Below are 19,896 nucleotides of genomic sequence, written 5' to 3' on the forward strand. Positions count from 1 at the left end.
CCCCAGCTTGGGTGATAGAGTGAGTCCTTGTCTCAATCAATCAAGCACTGATTTTTTTGTGTTTTCTTGATTTCCATGGTATAACTGCTTCCACTGTAGTGAATTCCAGGCTACCAACAAGATGTCATTGAACTAGTGTTAAAAAGAGATGAGCAGCACATCATTCTATAGTATTTCTACCGTACAGATACAATAGACGTAACTAACCTCAAAAGCATAGATAATTGTAAAAAGTAATAAAGTTTAACAATTGGCCAGGCATGGTAGCTCACACCTGTAGTGCCAGCACTTTGGGAGGCTGAGATGGGTGGGCCATCTGAGATCAGGAGTTCAAGACCAGCCTGACCAACATGGTGAAACCCCATCTTTACCAAAAATACAAAATATTAGCCAGATGTGGTGGCACGCACCTGTAATCCCAGTTACTTGGGAGGCTGAGGCAGGAGAATCACTTGAACTCAGAAGGCAGAGGTTGCAGTGAGCCGAGTCGTGCCACTGCACTTCAGCCTGAGTGACAGGAGACTCCATCTCAAGAAAAACAAACAAAAAAACAATAAAAGAGAAACCACAATTGACTCCCATAGTCCCATAGTCTGGTATGATCTGGCTATAACACACCCCTGTTTTATAACTATATGTATTTTTTTTCTTTTTTCTTCTTTTTTTTGAGACAGAGTATCATTCTCTTTCCCAGGCTGGAGTGCAATGGTGAGATCTTGGCTCACTGTAACCCCTGCTTCCCAGGTTCAAGTGATTCTCCTGCCTTATCCTCCTGAGGAGCTGGGATTATAGGCGCCTGCCACCATGCCCGGCTAATTTTTGTATTTTAAGTAGAGACGGGGTTTCACCATGTTGACCAGTCTGATCTTGAACCCCTGACCTCAGGTGATCCACCCATCTCAACCTCCCAAAGTGCTGGGATTACGGGTGTGAGCCACCCCACCCGGCCTGACTATATTTTTAAAGATGGGACCATACTGAACATACTGTCCTTACCTTGATTTTTTTTAACCGTAAAATATTTTGGTATCATATATATCATGTACATAACTCCCTTATTAATTTTCACAGCCACATTGTATTAACATTAGATGCATAGCCCATGATCTATTGAACTGTTTTCCTATTGTTGGGCACTTAGGTTTTCTGTTTTTCTTTTATACCTTAAACAGTGATACGTGAAATCCTTGGAGACCTCTTCCATAATTTTCTAAATACAACTGTGTCTCAAACTTCTTAGATGTAGAACTATTGGATCGAAGGATGTGTGTGTATTATGTTTTGATAGATATTGCCAAATTGCCTTTTAAAAGGTTGTACCAATTTAAGTCAGTAGTTATTACTCAAAACATTCTGGTCAAAGATTTAGAGATTAACTGTTTGAATGATAGCTAAAGGTGACAGTGTGTTCTAAATTTTTAGAATTTATTAGCCATTTATAAAATGTTTCCCATTTGCAGAAAAGCTGCAGGAACTAGAAAGTGTTTCCAGGGATCCCAGCAATGAGAACCCTAAACTTGAAGACCTCCGCTTCATCTTACAAGAAGAGTACCACTTAAACCCAGAGACAATAACAATTCTCTTTGTGAAAACCAGAGCACTTGTGGATGTAAGCTTTTTTTTCTCCTTGTAGATAACAAATGGACCCAGCACTGTTCATTGAAAAGATTGGGATGGGTATGGTGGCTCACGCCTGTAATCCCAGAAGTCTGGGAAGTCGAGGCAGGAGAATTGCTTGGGCCAAGAGTTCAAGACCAGCCTGGGCAACAGTGAGACCTCATCTCTCAAAAAAGAAAAATTAGCTGGTGGTGTGCACCTGTAGTTCCAGTTACTTGGGAGGCTAAGGCTAGAAAATTGCTTGAGGCTGCAGTGATCATGACAGTGTACTCCTGCACTCCAGCCCGAGCAACAGAGGTAGAACCTGTGTCAAAAAAATTAAAAAAAGCTGTTTTCTCTCTACGGTCAGGAAACCATATATGTGTATGTGTGGGTCTGTTTTGGGGTTCTCTATTCTGTTCTGAATATATGTTTATCCTTACACTAATACTCCTCACTGTGTTTTTTGTTTGTTTTTTGTTTTTTTTCACTTAGAGACGGTCTCACTCTGTCACCTAGGCTGGAATGCAATGGCACAATTATGGCTGTCTGCACCCTCAACCTCTCAAACTCAAGCGATTCTCCCACCTCAGCCCCCTCTCCCACCATGCCTGGGACTACAGTCATGTGCCACCATGCCCAGCTAATTTATTTATTCAATGTTGTAGAGATGGGGTCTTGCTATGTTGCCTAGACTGGTCTTGAATTCCTGGCCTCACGTAATCCTCCCACCTTGGCCTCCCAAAGTTTTGGAACCTGGCTTCATGCTGTCACTATGTTTAATCACTCTAATTATAAGTATTGATACTTGTAGAGCAAGCATTTCTTCCTTTCTTTACTTTTTAAATTTTAGTCATTTTGTGGGTAGGTAATGATACCTCACTACAGTTTTAATTTGCATTTCACTAATGAGTAATATGGCTGAACATCTTTCTTCTGCTTATTAGCTATCTGTATCTGCCTTGGTGAGGTGTCTGTTCAGATCTTTTGGTTTGAAAAGATTGGTTTATCATCTGATTGTGTTTTTGAGAATTCTTTTTATAGTCTGACAAAAAGGTCCTCTGTCAGAAATGTGATTTGCAAATATTTTCTTCTGGTCTGTGGCTTGTCTGCTTATTCTCTTGACAGTATCTTTTGCAGACTGAAAGTTTTGAGTTTTGACAAAGTTCAGTATATCAGTTTTTTCTTTTATGGGTTTTTGCCTATGGTGGTATTATCTCTAAAAATCCTTTGCTTACCTAAGGTCACAAAGATTTTCACTATGTTGTCATCTGGAAGTGTTACAGCTTTACATTTTACATTTAGGTCTACAGTCAATTTTAAATTAATTTTGTATAAGGCATGAGGTATTGGTTGAGATGCTTTTTTTTTTTCTTTTTGTGTATGGACATTCAGCTGTTCCAGTTCTGTATGTTGACAAGACTATCCTTTCTTCATTGAATTGCCTTTGTAACTTCTGAAAACATCAGTTGACTATATTTGCATGGATCTGTTTTTGGATTCTCATTTTGTGTATTGATCCATACATATACCTCTTCACCCATTCCACGCTGTCTTGATTACTGTAGCTTGATAGTAAGTCTTGAAATGGGGTGATATGAGTCCTCCAATTTTTTTTTTAAAGGTTGTTTTTAGCTATGTTCCTTTGCCTTTCTGTATACATTTTAGAGGCAACTTGTCCACATCTATGAAAAAGTCTGCTGGGATTTTATTGAATCTGAACATAAAATTGAGGCTGGGCATGGTGGCTGACACCTGTAATCTCCCACCACTTTGGGAGGCTGAGGTGGGCGGATCACTTGAAGTCAGGAGTTTGACATCAGCCTGGCCAACATGGTAAAACCCTGTCTCTACTAAAAATACAAAAATTAGCCTAGCGTGGTGGCTTGCCCCTGTAATCATAGATATTTGGGAGACTGAGGCAGGAGAATCACTTGAACCTGGGAGGCGAAGGCTGTGGTGAGCTGAAATTGCACCACTGTACTCCAGCCTGGGTGACAGAGTGAGACTTGGTCTTGAAAAAATAAAATATTTTTTAAAATACATAAAGATAAAATTAGGGGAGAAATGACATCTTGACAATATCGAGTGTTCTAATCCATGACCATAGTATATCTCTTTATTTATATGGCTTCCATATTAGTTATGTAATGCTGAGGAACAATTACCCCAAAACTGAGTGTCTGGAAACAAGAAACATCTATTATCTTACAATATCTATGAGCCATGAATCTGGAAACAATTTAACTGGGTGTTTCTGGCTGAAGATCTCTCATGAGGCTGTAGTGAAGGTGTTGGCCATGGCTTGACTCAAGGCTTGACTGGGGGAGGTTAACTTCCAAACTCCTCTCATATGGCTGTTGGCTGAAGAGCCTCTGAGTTCACTCATGTGGGCCTCTCCACAGGTCCACCTCACAGACCAGCAGATGGCTTCTCCTAGAGAGAGTGATCCCAGAGATTGAGATAGAGGGTATCTAATTTGGAAGCCACAGTCATAACTTCATCTTGGAAATGATGCCGCATTGCATTTGTTGTATTTTATTCATTAGAAGCAAGTCAGTAAGTCCCCTTCACACTCGGGGGAGGGGATTACACGAGGATCTGAATACAGAAGGTGGAGGTCATTGAGGGCTACCTTAAAGGTGGACTAACCAGATGTTCTTTGGTTTCTTTTATCAGTGTTTTGTCATTTTCAGATTCCGCACATATTTTGTTAGACTTATACCTAGGTATTAATTTTTTGATGCTATTATAAATGGTACTTTAAAAACTTTTTTTTTTTTTTGAGACAGGGTCTCACTCTCATTGCCCAGGCTGGAGTACACTAGTGTGATCACAGCTCACTGCAGCCTCAACTTCCCTGCCTTACATGATTCTCCCATCTCAGCCTCCCCAGTAGCTGGGACTGCAGGTGTATACCACCACACCCAGCTAATTTTTATTTTTATTTTTATTTTATTTATTTATTTAATTTTGAGATGGAGTCTCGCTCTGTCACCCAGGTCGGAGTGCAGTGGCACAACCTCGGCTCACTGCAACCTACACCTCCCGGTTCAAGTGATTCTCTTGCCTCAGCTTCCTGAGTAGCTGAGACCACAGGCGTGTGCCACCATGCCCAGCTAATTTTTGTATTTTTAGTAGAGACAGGCTTTTGCCATGTTGCCCAGGTTGGTCTTGAATTCCTGACCTCGTGATCCACCCACCTCAGCCTCCCAAAGTGCTGGGATTACAGGCATGAGCTACCGCACCTGGCCATTTCTAAGACATTTTTAAGAGAAAAAACAAAAGTTCAAAATAGTGGGTATGTAGAATAAGTGAGTTTAGCGTGATTGCAGGACATGAGATCAATATACATAATTCAACTGTATTTTTACATACTAGCAACTAACCATTGGAATTTCGAAAGTTTTAAGTACTGGACACAGTGGCTCACACTTATAATCCCAGCATTTTTGGGAGGCTGAGGCAGGAGAGTCACTTGAGCCCAGGAGTTCACTTGAGCCCAGGCGATAGACCAAGATTCCATCTCAAAAAAAAAAAAAAGAAAAAAGTCTTAGAGATTAAACCATATCAGGTCACAGAGATCTATGCCATTTTAGTTAATTATTACATAGAGTTCAATTCCAAAATGCTTTTTTTCTCAGGTTTGTCAGTCTGAAAACTGTACATATACTAACTTTAAATGTTTTTCTTTTTGCATGTATTTCAATATTGAATTAGTACAAATGATTTATAAGGAGTGTCTAATTGATAATTGCTTTTCATTTTCAGGCTTTAAAAAATTGGATTGAGGGAAATCCTAAACTCAGTTTTCTAAAACCTGGCATATTGACTGGACGTGGCAAAACAAATCAGAACACAGGTATTTATATATAGTGGATTATGCATTTAAGAATATGTGTGTGTGTATGTATATATGTGTGTGTGTATATATTTCAAATTCTGTTTTAATATATTTCAATATTAAATATTGAATATTTAATAAATATAAATTTTAATATATATTTAATATATATTTCAAATTCTGTTTTAATGCTTCTATCAGTCAAGGTTTAACCAGAGAAGCAAAAGCAGTAGGTGATTATACATATATATGAGAGGCATGTGTCTCACATATGCACACATACAGAGATTTCTTGCAAGGAATTATTTTACAGAATTGGGCTGGCAAAGCAAGTCTGAAGTCTGTAGGGCAGGTAGTCAGGAAGGGGACTATCAGGAACAGACTGGAACCCCACAGGCATGAGCTGTCTGGAGTCTCTGAGCTCGGAGAAGGCCTAAGCTGTCTTTTAAAAGGCTCACCTGATTAGGCAGGCCCACCTGGAATGAACTCTCTATTTGACTTAAAGTCAACTGATTAGGGACTTGAATCACATCCGTAAAATCTCTTCAGAGCAGTAGCTAGATGAATTACTGGGAACTGTTGTTTGGCCTAGCCAAGTTAATGCATCAAAAAGCCATCACAATGCTCAAACGCCAAAAACCACTCCAGTCTCTTTCCTTGTAGACATTGCCTCCTCTCATAAGTCCTACAGACAAAGCCAGGATTGTTTTTTAAGTCATGCTTGAGTGCATTATTATTCTGCTCAAATTTCCAACCAATAGATTAAGATTAACTGGAAATAGAAATGTTCTGTTTTTGTTTTATTGTTATTCTTTAAGCAGTAGATATGCATAGCTTTTGTGTGTATTATGTATTTTACAATGTTAAAAAGTCCAAGCAGACAATTCTGAAATCCAGCTAGAGTGATCAAATGATAAAAGGCTGCCTGTGGTATTATCTGGGAGGATCCTAGGTGGCCTGCCCTCATCCTGACCACCTCATAGCTGTGCCCCCCACCCCTCAGTGACTGGCGCTGACAAGTCTTCCTATTTAGTGTTGTTTATTTTTTATTTATTTATTTATTTATTTTTTTGAGACGGAGTCTTGCTCTGTTGCCCAGGCTGGAGTGCAGTGGCCGGATCTCAGTTCACTGCAAGCTCTGCCTCCCGGGTTTATGCCATTCTCCTGCCTCAGCCTCCGGAGTAGCTGGGACTACAGGTGCCCGCCACCTCGCCCGGCTAGTTTTTTTGTATTTTTTAGTAGAGACGGGGTTTCACCATGTTAGCCAGGATGGTCTCGATCTCCTGACCTCGTGATCCGCCCGTCTCGGCCTCCCAAAGTGCTGGGATTACAGGCTTGAGCCACCGCGCCCGGCCTAGTGTTGTTGTTTATAATAAGCACCCTCCCATGCCCACCTTGGCAGTCTCCAGTTATCACCCTCGCACTTTCACTTCATGTAATTTTTAAATTTCACAAATATGAAAAGTAGATTCGGGTCTTAAAAAGTGGCTCACCAGGTGGGGCACGGTGGCTCATGCCTGTAATCCCAGCACTTTGGAAGGCCGAGGCGGGCAGATCACGAAGTCAGGATGATCTCCTGGCTAACACAGTGAAACCCTGTCTCTACTAAAAAAAAAATACAAAAAAATTAGCTGGGGCTGGTGGCAGGCGCCTGTAGTCCCAGCTACTTGGGAGGCTGAGGCAGGAGAATGGCGTGAACCCGGGAGGCGGAGCTTGCAGTGAGCCGAGATCGCGCCACTGCACTCCAGCCTGGGCCACAGAGAGAGACTCTGTCTCAAAAAAAAAAAAAAAAAAGTGGCTCACCAAATGAAGTCTAACACCATATTCTTGTGGTTGGGATTCAAAGTTCTCTGCGATCTGACTCCAACATGAGTCCTACTTGATTTTCAAACTTTGTTGTTTCTCCACACATAGACACTCAGGAAATATTTTCTTATTGGTTTGTTCATTTATTCATCCATTCATTCAACATTTATTTATAACTTATGCTGTGGCATTGTGCTTCTGCCATGTAGCCTTCCCCAACCTCCAAAAACTGGTAGAGATCTCCTTCTTCCACATTCCTATAGCATCCTTTCTGTGCTCATCACACTCAATTATAGCTTCCTATTTATATTTTTCTTCCACAAAATATGAGCTCCTTGTGGATAAAAATGGACCTTTTAATCATTATTTTTATCTGACAAGCCATAATTACTGAATAAATGTTTGGCTGAATAGATGAATAAATTAAGAAATTAATCACGTATGATGTCTGTTCCAGAGATGCTCATTGTTTAGTAGATGATGATGGTGAAAATAAATTGTTTTGCCCATAGAAAAATATATCTCAAGATTTGGGCTGGAAATATATTAGGAAAAAATTGGAACTTTTATTTATTTTATTTTTGAGACATAGTCTTGCTCTGTTTTCCAGGCTAGAGTGCAGTGGCACGACCTCAGCTCACTGCAACCTTCCAGTTTCAAGCGATTCTCATGCCTCGGCCTCCCAAGTAGCTGGGATTACAGGTGCATGCCGCCATGCCCAGCTAATTTTTGTATTTTTAGTAGGGAAAGGATTTCGCCATGTCGGCCAGGCTGGTCTTGAACTCCTGGCCTCAAGCAATCTGCTACCTTGGCCTCCTAAAATGCTGGGATTACAGGTGTGAAACACCGTGCCTAGCCAGTTGGAGCTTTTATAAATTCTGTTAACTGTGAGGTGGAGATCACTGAAGTATTTTCTTCACTCAGTTTATCAGTGTGAACTCCATAGCTTTTATCGAATGGGTTAAACTTGATTTACCAGGTAATTAAGACAATTTTAGCTGAATTTGTTTCTGGTCTGATCCTCTTCCTTGCACAGTTAAGCTAGAAGAATTGTGAACAGCTTTTTTACAAAAAACTGCATGTAAATAAGCAAAAGTTCAGTTTGCTAAATTTGTGTATTTCCAAATTTCCATTTCTTAATTTCCTGTTGTGTGAAGAAGCAGGTTATCTAACCTCTTCATGACTTACTTTCTTCATCTGTCAAATGGAAAAATAATAAGAGTACCTAGCTGAGAGGGTTAATGTCATTAGCAAAATCTGGCTCACTGCCTGCTTATGAATGACTCTTGAGCTAAGAATGACTTTTGTTTGAAAAAGAATATTTTATGACATGTGAAAGGCTTGTGCAATTCAAATTTCATTGTCTATAAAATAATTTTTGGGGTGAACACAGTCATGACCATTCATGTATGTGTTGTCTGTGGCTGCTTTCACACTAGAATGGCAGTGTTGAGTAGCTGAGACAGCATGGCCTACAAAGCCTAAAGCATTTACTATACATCTAGCCCTTTATGGAAAAAGTTTGCCAACTCCTGGTTTAAAACAATGCCTGGCATATGGTGAGTGCTCAATATATGTTAAATATTAGCTATTATTCACATCCAGAACTTTTATGTAATGGCCCACAATGTTCATTTGTTTGGTTTTGGTTTTACTGAGAATACATGGATTCAAAAATAACAGAAAGTACGTATCTTTAAAAAAAGTATTCTGGATAAAGAAAGCTCAAAAGTAAAATCAAAATAATGTTTAGAGATTGATTTTTAAGCACCTTTCTGAAAATAAAGCTGCCTGCATTTGAATTTTCATGACTTTGAATAGTCAGTAATTCAAAAATCACAAGGGATATTTTCCCACAAACTCTAAGTCCACTGCCAGCTAGGTAATGGAAAGTAATACCTATTACCTTCCTCTACCTGCCTGAGGTGGGTCCGCCCTGTGAGCAGTGAGTGGAGATCAGGTGATTCTACTAATAGACAAACGTAGATGTCTTTAGGATCCACACAGTTTGAAGTGTGCATATTGTTTGAGCCACCATTTTGGGTGTCCGCCATGATCACACAAACTGGGTAATTATCACATCTGAACTTCACACTGTATTCAGACAATTTAAATTTAGCCTCCACTATCATAGGATATTAGAAGGCAGTACGTGGTTGTTTTAGTCAAGATGCTTTCTTTTCCCTGATTAACAGAAACCCACTTAGGCTAGTCTAAGAACAAGGGGGTGTGGCTGCTATAGGGATAATTGGGTCTACCATAGAACCCTCAGTCTGGAAGTACACTTGGGCTTTGTGGACAATTGCAACTGGGACTGGAAATTTTTCTGAATCCTGCACATCTGCTTCGTAGTTTCCTTTTACAGGTTGCTCTCTCTGCTTCTCCATTCATGACTGCCCCACACCTTCCTGATTTACTACCTGTCTCCAATCCCAATTTCAGATTCCAAGAGGGAAGAATTGCATTGGCCCAACATAGTTCAAATGTTTATTTCAGTCCAGTAGCTGCAGCCAGGAATAGGCTCTGTGTAAATCAGGGTAATCTGATTGCTCTAACAGACAACTCCCACAATCTCAGGGGCAGGGCAAAATAAAAGTTATACCTCATACTCAGAGGTGTAGGTAGGTAGGGGTGGGGGCTCTGCTCACTTACGCTCCCAAGTATAGATAGGTAGGGGTGGGGGCTCTGCTCCATCCTCTTCCACTTATTGTAGGGACCCAGACTCTTTTCTTGTTATGGCTCTGTCATCACGGGGGGTCTCCAAATCCTCTACTGGGACCTTATCATCCATTGATGAGAAATAACAAGAACATGGACAATTTTTAGGGGTCTGGTTTGGAAGATAACACACATGACCTCTGTCTACATGCCATTAGTGATAGTTTAGATTGCAAAGTATAATTCAGCTGTGTGCCCCCAGGAGGAGAAACAAACAGGATTGGTGAGCAGATAGCATTGCCTCTTTCATAGAGAAACATAATACAACTGTATTGTGGGTGGGTGTGGCAGAAAATGATTCTTAGTTTGTGTATGGGGAGGCCGACACCCTAACAGTGCACACTATTAGGGTCTTAAACTGAAGTTCAAGGCCCAACACTGCTGATAGCTAGCTTGTCAGCTTACCTCACTTCTGGAACCTCAAGCCCCTTCATTTGTGTCTTTTTTTATTTTATTTTTAAAGATAATCTCATTCTGTTGCCCAGGCTGGAGTGTAGTAGTGCCATCATGGCTCACTGCAGCCTCAACTTCCCTGGCTCAGGTGATTATCTTACCTAAGCCTCCTGAGTAGCTGGGACTACAGGTGTGTGCCACCATGCCCAGCTAATTCTTAAATTTTTTTGTAGAGATGGGTTCTCCCTGTGTTAACCAGGCTGATTTCAAACTCCTAGGTTCAAGTGATTCACCTGCCTTGGCCTCCCAAAGTGTTATGACTACAGGCGTGAGCCACGCCTGGCACGGCCCTCATTTGTTAAGGGGAATCGGAACACTTACCCGTTGACCTACAGGGCTTTATGATGATATCACTCTCGTGAGAAGACGTGAAAATGTTTTGTCAGCTATAAATTCTTACACACATGTAAAGCTGTTACAATTAGCTGTTGATATTTCTGCAAACAAGTGTGTTTCTTGGATAATATGGCTAAAGCCATACAACTAATAAGTCCCCCAGAGCTGGGATTTGAACTCAGTCTTGTGGCAGAGTCTAAGCGTTAGATGCCACCCTAAATGTCCTTTCTGAAACAGGCATAGAAACAGACCCCACCTCATAGGTATGTTGTGAGATCATGGATATAAAGTACTTATCACAGTACTTGGTGTGTAATAAGCATTCCATAATTAGTAACTGTTTTTTCAAGGGGGAAGTTCCCTCTTTGGTGAGTTGTATAATGCCCTCTTACTCTGACACAGGAATGACCCTCCCAGCACAGAAGTGTATATTGGATGCATTCAAAGTTAATGGAGATCACAATATTCTGATTGCCACCTCAGTTGCTGATGAAGGCATTGACATTGCACAGTGCAATCTTGTCATCCTGTATGAGTATGTGGGCAATGTCATCAAAATGATCCAAACCAGAGGTAAGAGAAGCTTTGAGACCATTCCTACATGGATTCTGTTTTGACTGATTTGTAAGTGTATGTGTCATTCTGGCCTTTCTCTTTACTGAGCCATGGTTGAGTATGTAAACAATGGCACAGTGCACTTTGGTATCATCGGCCTTCAAGGTGGCTACAGTTTTGTTCACTAACATAAACTCTACTTTGATTCTTACAATGATGCTGCTGACTTGCCTGGCATTGACTGATATATTTATGGAAGAATAATTCCAACTTGCATTGAAGCTTTGCCAGTCAACATGTAGACCTTTCATGGTGGTGCTGGTGGGGTGAAGGGCCCCCTGTATTCAAGAAGGGATACTCCACAGTTCTTCTGCCCCACCTGGACTAGTCTCCTAACTAGTCTTCCCTTCTTTTTCCTTTTCTTCTTCCAATTTCCATAAGTAGAGCTATCATATTACTTTTCCTGAAAAACAGCTCTGATCATGTCACTTCCTTGTATTGAAATGCCAGTGGTTTCCCAATTTACTTGATGCTAAAGAGTTTCCAAAATCTAGTACCCATTTCATTCCAACTTTATTACCCATTCTTCCCTTTTGTTCATTATCCACTTCTGCCAACCGGACTTCCTCATTTATTGCTTGTTGAAGGAACTGCTCAGGTACTGCTACTCTTCATTTTACCTCTTCCCCTGCCTCCATATCATCTGACCCTAATCCTCCCAGCTGGCAAAAGTCTCTCTTTGGAATATATAAAGCCTATAACCCTTTATATCTATCTTTGTAATAGCACTTAAAATTTTCCACCTGTGTTTTGCTGGTTATGAAGAGATCTTATTTCCTCATTGTCTAGAAGGTTCTCGAAGGAGGGTCTGTTTATTGCTCATCTTAGAGCCATCACAGTGTCATACTGGGGGTTCATGTAGATAGGTCTTGCTCTGTCACCCAGGTTAGAGTGCAGTGGTGTAATTCTAGCTCACTGCAACTTCAAACTCCTGGGTTCAAGCAGTGCTCCTCATGAGTTCACTCTTTAACAGCTCAACTTTCCTGGGAAGTGGGATTCAGTGAACCAAAGTTGAATTTTAGGACTACCTCTATCTGTTTACCTATTTGCAGATTATATCAGAGCTTTAAGTCAAAAACACCAACTAAAATATTTATTTTCTCATAGGCAGAGGAAGAGCAAGAGGTAGCAAGTGCTTCCTTCTGACTAGTAATGCTGGTGTAATTGAAAAAGAACAAATAAACATGTACAAAGAAAAAATGATGAATGACTCTATTTTACGCCTTCAGACATGGGACGAAGCAGTATTTAGGGAAATGGTAAGTCTATGTTATTCTTTCAGCATCTGACTATAAATAACTATCAGGGAAGGTGAGGATGGTTGGTACCTTTTATCATATTGCTTAGAGTGTTACAACAAAAAGTTTATACTTAGCGAATATTAAATTCATTCTGTTTTTAAGTGTCAATGAGGTTAGATTATATTTAATAGTGCTAATAACTGAAGTTATGGTTTCAGATCTAAAAGGCAAATTGAGCTAGGATTTCTCTAGTTGACAGTTCATGTCGAGGACTATATCCTAATACTGGAAACAACAGCTCTTCTTAGTCTCTTCCTTAAATCTCTCTCTCTCCAAAGAGTCCTCAGAGAAAAGCTCCTAGGTCATGATGCAGGTATTGGAATGTCTTTTGATAGCTGTGGACAATCATATATACCTTGGAGTGGCATACCTATTCAGATCAACCTCTTAGTGTAATGACCTTCATTCCATTGTAATTTCCGTAACACAGAAGCATGAAATCAGATTGGGGAAAGTCAAGAAACACATACCTACACTTTCTCCAGAACCATTGCAGAGATTTACATCTCAGAATCTCTGGAAGCATGGTCACTGCAGGGCTAGGGGAGAGCTTTAACACTAGAATCCATGGTTCAAATTCCAGTTCTGTCACTTGCAAGGTGTGTGACCTCAGGCAGTTGCTCTGTCTTTTAAATAATCGATCTCCTCATGTAAAAAGTGGGGGACATAATAGTATTTAATTCCCAGGGTGGTCATGAGGATAAATGAGATGTATGCATTGTATCTCTTAGCGCCTGGCATAAAATACATGCCCAAGAAATGAGAGCTGTTATTGGATAGATGTGTGAGACATAGTTTAACTTCATGAAGATGAACCTTACAGTTTAATAGACCAACTCCATGCTGTCTATAATTTTAAAAAGTCATAATCTCGGTGCTCCAAAAAGTATTGACAATCAATTATCGAAAGCAGATTAACACTTACTTTAGGACACAAATCACAACTTTGTCAGTGTTTACTAATCTAAAAAACATTTTTCTTCCTAAAGCTGGGAGATTAAGTTATCTAGAACCACCTCTTCCACATTTTCAGTGAGGAGAATTGCAGGGAAATTATGTAGTTCCTCCCTTAGTATTACTGGGGATGGGATTCTCTTTTCACTGAGCCCCCTTTCCATTTTGTAAAATATATTGCCAATACATGTTTTAAAACCATGAGTTTTAATAACCATGGCATAATTTTTTCTCTTCTCCTAGGTGACAGGCTACTTAGACTCATGTGACAGAAGCAGTAGAGTAAAAGTCTGTTGAGGAAGAGAGAGGCTAGACCAGATGTAGGCATTCTTTTGTAGACAGCACACCAGGATAAGGAGTGGGGTGAGGAGGAATTGGGTTACATATCTGTTGAATCAGGCTGTGTAATAGCATTTGGGGTTCCCCTAACACCTACAGATAGATAGGCAGAGATGGTAGGGAACATGAAGCCCTATAACCAGTGTAGCTGGGAGTTACTGGCAGCCGGGAGGCCTGAGTTGTGTTGGTATCGCTGTCCTATCATACGTGACCAGGCCCAGCTGCCCTGTTCAAAGGGGAAGGATTAGCTTTCAAAGGCTTAGTAAAGGCCGGGTGTGGTGGCTCACGCCTGTAATCCCAGCACTTTGGGAGCCCGAGGCGGATGGATCATGAGGTCAGGAGATTGAGACCACGGTGAAACCGCGTCTCTACTAAAAATACAAAAAATTAGCCAGGTGCAGTGGCGGGCGCCTGTAGTCCTAGCTGCTCGGGAGGCTGAGGCAGGAAAATGGCATGAACCTGGGAGGTGGAACTTGCAGTGAGCCGAGATTGCACCACTGCACTCCAGCCTGGGCAACAGAGTGAGATTCCATCTAAAAAAAAACAAAAAACAAAGGCTTAGTAAAAGTATAAAGAGTTAGGGAAAATCTTATATTCTTAAAACTAAAGGGAATTATGGTTCTAGGGGTGAGCCCCCCTTTTGTGGGTGCTTTGATAAGGGTTTGGGGTTTGGGTTTGAGCATCCTGGTCCCTATATATAGGTTTTAATGGAAGGAAGGAACTCTGCCTACAGAGAGGGCAAAAGCTTAGAGCTCTTTAGGGCAATCTGCAAGAACAGGAAAGGGAGACGGAGGAGCAGAGAGTACTGGGAGACCGCTTTCTTCCCCAGCGCCCCAGCTGCACTGTCCATTGTCTGCGTGTGGCCTGCTGTCACTAGAGCACTCCCCATCCCCCGCCCCAGAATTCTCTGGTCACTCTGCAGCCATCTTAACATGTAGACAGTCCAGAGGTATCCAACAACTGATTTCCATCGTGGATGCTTCAGGATTTGGTGGCGTTTCATTCTGGAGGAATAAGGATGAAGGGTCTGACAGTTGTGGTTGTGAAGGTTTATTTGAAATCAAAATGAGGAAGCTGCTTTTCTTTCCTTATGAAGCAGAGAACAAAGATGGGGTGAAAGAAAGTTCATTTTGAACAAAGAACTTCCAACATGTGTACCCATGACTACACATAATTAAGATAGTTTGCTTTTCTCCACCTCCGTGTGGAGCTAGGCTTCTTTTTTAGCCACAGGTTGTATGGGTGAAGGTCAGTATGCCATAGACTTATGATTGGTTGAGCCTCTTTACCCAGTTATTGATTTTTACTTAGTTTTAAGTATAGCTGTAATAGTTTTAGCTTATTAGGATTTATACCTATTGCCTAGAGTAACACTTAAAATATTTGAGATTATTAGTATTTAATTGAATTTCAGTATATAATTGAATACCATTACAAGTGAATTTTTTAAAAACTTGGATGCCTGAAAGGCAAGGTTATATTTTCACCTTCTTTCCTGGTAACCTCTATTCTGCTTAAGTAGTGATTAGAACCATATCTGAAAAAAGAAATTAAAAAAGAAAATTAAAATTGCTCATAGGAAGATGTGTATCATATAACCCAGGGATTTCAATTCTAGAAATTTGTCCAAAGAGAAATAATGGGATATAATGTAGCGGTTTTACAACAGTGAAAAATTGGATTAAAAACAGGAGGCCTGAACACCCTTTATTTTTACAAAATAATGAAGATAATTTCGGGTGGGATGGGGCAAGAAGTGGGGAAGAGGAAATTACGTTTGGTTTTTAATTTTTAAATTATTTATTTCTTATTTACTTTTTTGAGACAGGGTCTCACTCTGTCACCCTGGCTGGAGTGCAGTGGTGTGATCTTGGCTCACTGCAATCTCAGCCTCCCAAGTAGCTAGGACTACAGGTGTGTGCCACCACGCATCACTAATTTTTGTTTTTTTAGTAGAGATGGGGCTTTGCTATGTCGCCCAGGCTGGTCTTGAACTCTGGACTCAAGTGATATGCCAGCCTCGGCCTCCCAAAGTGTCGGGATTACAGGCTGGGATTATAGGCATGAGCTACTGTGTCCAGCCAGTATATTTGGTTTTTTAAATCAAAACATTCTAGGTCTAGCTGGGCATGATGGCTCACGCCTAGAGTCCCAGCTACATGGGAGGATCATTTAAGCCCAAGAGTTCAAGTCCAGCCAGGGCAACATAGTAGGAATCTATCTCAAAAAAGGGGGGGTGGGGGAAAGGAAGCCGGGTGTGGTGGCTTACACCTGTAATACCAGCACTTTGGGAGGCCGAGGTGAGTGGATAACCTGAGGTCAGGGGTTCAAGACCAGCCTGGCCAACACGGTGAAACCCCATCTCTACTAAAGATACAAAAATTAGCTGGATGTGGAGGCACCTGCCTGTAATCCCAGCTACTTGGGAGGCTGAGGCAGGAGAATCACTTGAACCCAGGAGAATCACTTGAACCCAGGAGTCGGAGGTTGCAGTGAGCTGAGATTGTGCCACTGTACTCCAGCCTGGGTGACAGTGAGACTCTGTCTCAAAAAAAAAAAAAAAAAAATCTAAATTTTTTTTTATATAAAGCAAATTTGAATTTGAAGTGGTATGGGAATCAGATTATCTATGTATGATCAGTAACCAATTAAAAGATAGAAGGGGGAGGGAGATTTCCATTCACAGTGACAATAACTGCAACTCATGCATGTAGAACACTGACTCTCCACCAGTCCCTGCAAATGCTTTACTTACATCCATAGGCTTTACAGCAATCCATATAGTAGTGCCTCCTATGTCATTTTATAGGCAGGAAACTGAGACTTGAATAGCTTCAGTGCCAGTAGATCACACAGCTAGTTCATGGCAGAGTTGGTAGAGCCCATCTGTTTAACCATTACATCTACCAGCCTAATCAGAAAAGTTTGAAGCAGAAATGAGGACAAATAAATTTTACTGGGAGATATTAAGATAAAAGAAATGCCATGCTCTTGAATGGAATGACTGAATATTTTAAACATGTGCATTCATCCCAAATTCACTTATTCACATATCACAAACCATATTGAAAGCATAAATATACTTTTCATTTGATAAAATGGTTCTAGAGTTTATATAAAATAATAAATAGATGAAAATAGCTATATTTCTAGAAAAATTAAAAAGGGGGTAGCTAGTAGTTTCGTATTGATAAGGCAATCCCTAATGAATGGAGACTGCCTTATCAATACAAAACCCCAAGCCACCTCATTATAACATTTTCATGGCTCTTAGCATAAGACTAGCCTAACAGAGGGAGGCAACGCTGATGGGCATTTACCCTGTGCTGGGCAGGCCTGAGCAGTCATAAACTCATGTTATCTCCTGACAGTCCATGAAGCAGATGCTATTGTCCCATTTTGTATGTAAAGAAATGAGGCACTTGCCCAAAATGACGTAGCTGCTAAGTGACAGGAACATTATTTGCATCTAGGCTGTCTGGATCCACCTGGGACACTTGAAAGCATAGTCTGATATAGAGAGGCGCCACCATAAACCAGTGGGACGGACAGAATCTTCCATAGAAGACCCATGGAGGAAATCTGTGTTCTTCCTTCATGATGTTTCAGGGTTCCTTTTATCATTTCCTCTGTTTAGAAAACTTCCTTTAGCCATTCTTTTAGGGTAAATCTGCTGATGACAGATTTTCAGTGTTCCTTCATCTGAGAATGTCTTCATTTCTTCTTTATTTTTGAAGGTGGAATTTTCCTGAGTCTAGGGTTCTGGGATGGACTGTTCTTTTCTTTCAGCATTTAAAAAATATTTTGCCACTTCCAGGTAGCCTCCATTGTTTCTAATGATAAATCTGTTATTCAGACTGATTTCTGATTTCCCCCTATGGGTAAGGTGTCTTTTTTTTTTTTTTTTCCTCTGACTGCTTTCAAGATTTTTTTCTTCAGCTTTCATAAGTTTAATTATAACATGTCTCAGAGTGTTTTTTGAAGGCATTAATCCTGTTTGGAGCTTGTTCAGCTTCTTGAATCTTGATGTAGCTTGTTAAATTTGGGATATATTTGGCTGTTAATTTCTTTGAATACTTTTTAAGCCATGCTCTTTCTTCTCTCCTTGCAGAACTCCAGTGCTATGACATCATTTTTTATAGTCCTACGGGTCCTTGAGACTTTGCTTCCCCCCCCCAACCCCAGTGTATTTTGTTGTTGTTCAGATTGGGTAGTTTCTGTTGTTCTTTCAGATCACTGACTCTTTTCTTGGCCCTTCCATTCTGCCATGGAAAAGCCCATCCATTGAACTTTTTATTTTGGTTGTCTTTTTCAGTTCTAAACTTTACGTCTTCCATTTCATTGTTGAGCCTTTATATTTTCTCTTTATGTTTCAAAAGTATTTATAATTGTCCATCGAAGCATCTTTATTAGGTGCTTTAAAATCTTTCTCATCTCAGTGTTGGCATCTATGATTGTGGTTTTTTCATTCAGTTTGAGATCTGTTTATTGGTATGAAGAGTTTTATACTATCATGTCCATGGTTCTAAGTTGGACCATGTTCTTAGCCAAGGACTAGATTTTGAATTCGAATACAATCATACTATACATATGCAACGATATTCCCTGTGGCTGAAGGGGAGAGAGAAAAAAGGTTTTAGATGTTGAGGGCTGTATTAGTCTGTTTTCATGCCACTGACAAAGACATACCTGAGATTGGGAAAACAAAGAGGTTTAATTGGACTTACAGTTCCACATGGCTGGGGGAGGCCTCAAAATCATGGCGGGAGGCAGAAGGCGCTTCTTACGTGGCAGCGGCAGGAGAAAAATGAGGAAGAAGCAAAAGTTGAAACCCCTGATAAACCCATCAGATCTCGTGAGACTTACTCACTATCATAAGAATAGCACGGGAAAGACCGCCCCCATGATTCAGTGACCTCCCCCTGGGTCCCTCCCACAACACATGGGAATTCTGGAAGATGAAAACAATTCAAGTTGAGATTTGGGTGAGGATACAGACAAACTGTATCAGGGGCTCTTCCGCCTGCTGTATCACTCACTGGGTCTGTGCCTGCAAATGGATATAATTATGCTCGAAACAGTGCATGTTGTGTATCTCGTACAGGTTTTGCTTTTTTTCAAGTTTTGCCAACACGAAAGTAGAAAGCATAGTTCATATGACTATTCTATGGACATCTTTAGTGCTTTTATGAGCATTTTTGATGAAGAAATTAAAAGACTAGTTGGGGCCACAATTAAACATTGACTAATATTAAGTTAGGAGAACCAATAAAATCTGTGATTTTACCAAGTCAGGTACCATATGTTCATGGAAGTTGTATATGAATGATTGTATATGTATGTATCTGTGCCTGTTTCTTTCTATATGTGTTATACTCAAATTACATTTGAGGTCTTTATTTCTGCATTAGATTCTGCATATACAGACTCATGAAAAATTAATCAGAGATAGTCAAGAAAAACCAAAACCTGTACCTGATAAGGAAAATAAAAAACTGCTATGCGGAAAGTGCAAAGCCTTGGTATGTTACACAGCTGACGTAAGAGTGATAGAGGTAAGCTGCCTTTTTACAAAGTGCCTGGTCATGTTTTAGCACTAGCTAAAGCTTACTGTCGGTGAAATATTTATAGTAAAACTCTATTAATAATTTCCATTGTTATTGTGGCCATGATCTGTGTATTTGAAAAAAAGCTAAGAAGTGAAAAAGAAATACTAAGTGTTTAATAATAAATAGTTTTTGGCCAGGCATAGTGGCTCACGCCTATAATCCAAACACTTTGGGAGGCTGAGGTGGGTGAATCACAAGGTAAGGAGTTCGAGACCAGCCCGGCCAACATGATGAAACCCTGTCTCTACTAAAAATACAAAAATTAGCTGGGCGTAGTGGCAGAAGGCTGTAATCTTAGCTACTCGGGAGGCTGAGGCAGGAGAAT

At 40.5% G+C, this 19,896-nt stretch overlaps 1 protein-coding gene across 1 annotated transcript in view; it reads left to right on the forward strand.

Moving 5' to 3' along the window:
* Positions 1–19,896, forward strand: part of DDX58 (DEAD (Asp-Glu-Ala-Asp) box polypeptide 58) — a 78,266-nt gene that overhangs the window by 54,649 nt on the left and 3,721 nt on the right. The window contains exons 13-17 of the mRNA XM_011948654.1: positions 1,461–1,609; positions 5,368–5,458; positions 11,156–11,326; positions 12,476–12,627; positions 19,374–19,517. Of these exons, the coding sequence (XP_011804044.1) occupies positions 1,461–1,609; positions 5,368–5,458; positions 11,156–11,326; positions 12,476–12,627; positions 19,374–19,517 (707 nt within the window). The remainder of the gene's footprint in view (positions 1–1,460; positions 1,610–5,367; positions 5,459–11,155; positions 11,327–12,475; positions 12,628–19,373; positions 19,518–19,896) is intronic.

This window comes from Colobus angolensis, unplaced genomic scaffold (genome assembly GCF_000951035.1).
Source record: "Colobus angolensis palliatus isolate OR3802 unplaced genomic scaffold, Cang.pa_1.0 Scaffold281, whole genome shotgun sequence".
In the NCBI taxonomy this organism is placed as follows: domain Eukaryota; kingdom Metazoa; phylum Chordata; class Mammalia; order Primates; family Cercopithecidae; genus Colobus; species Colobus angolensis.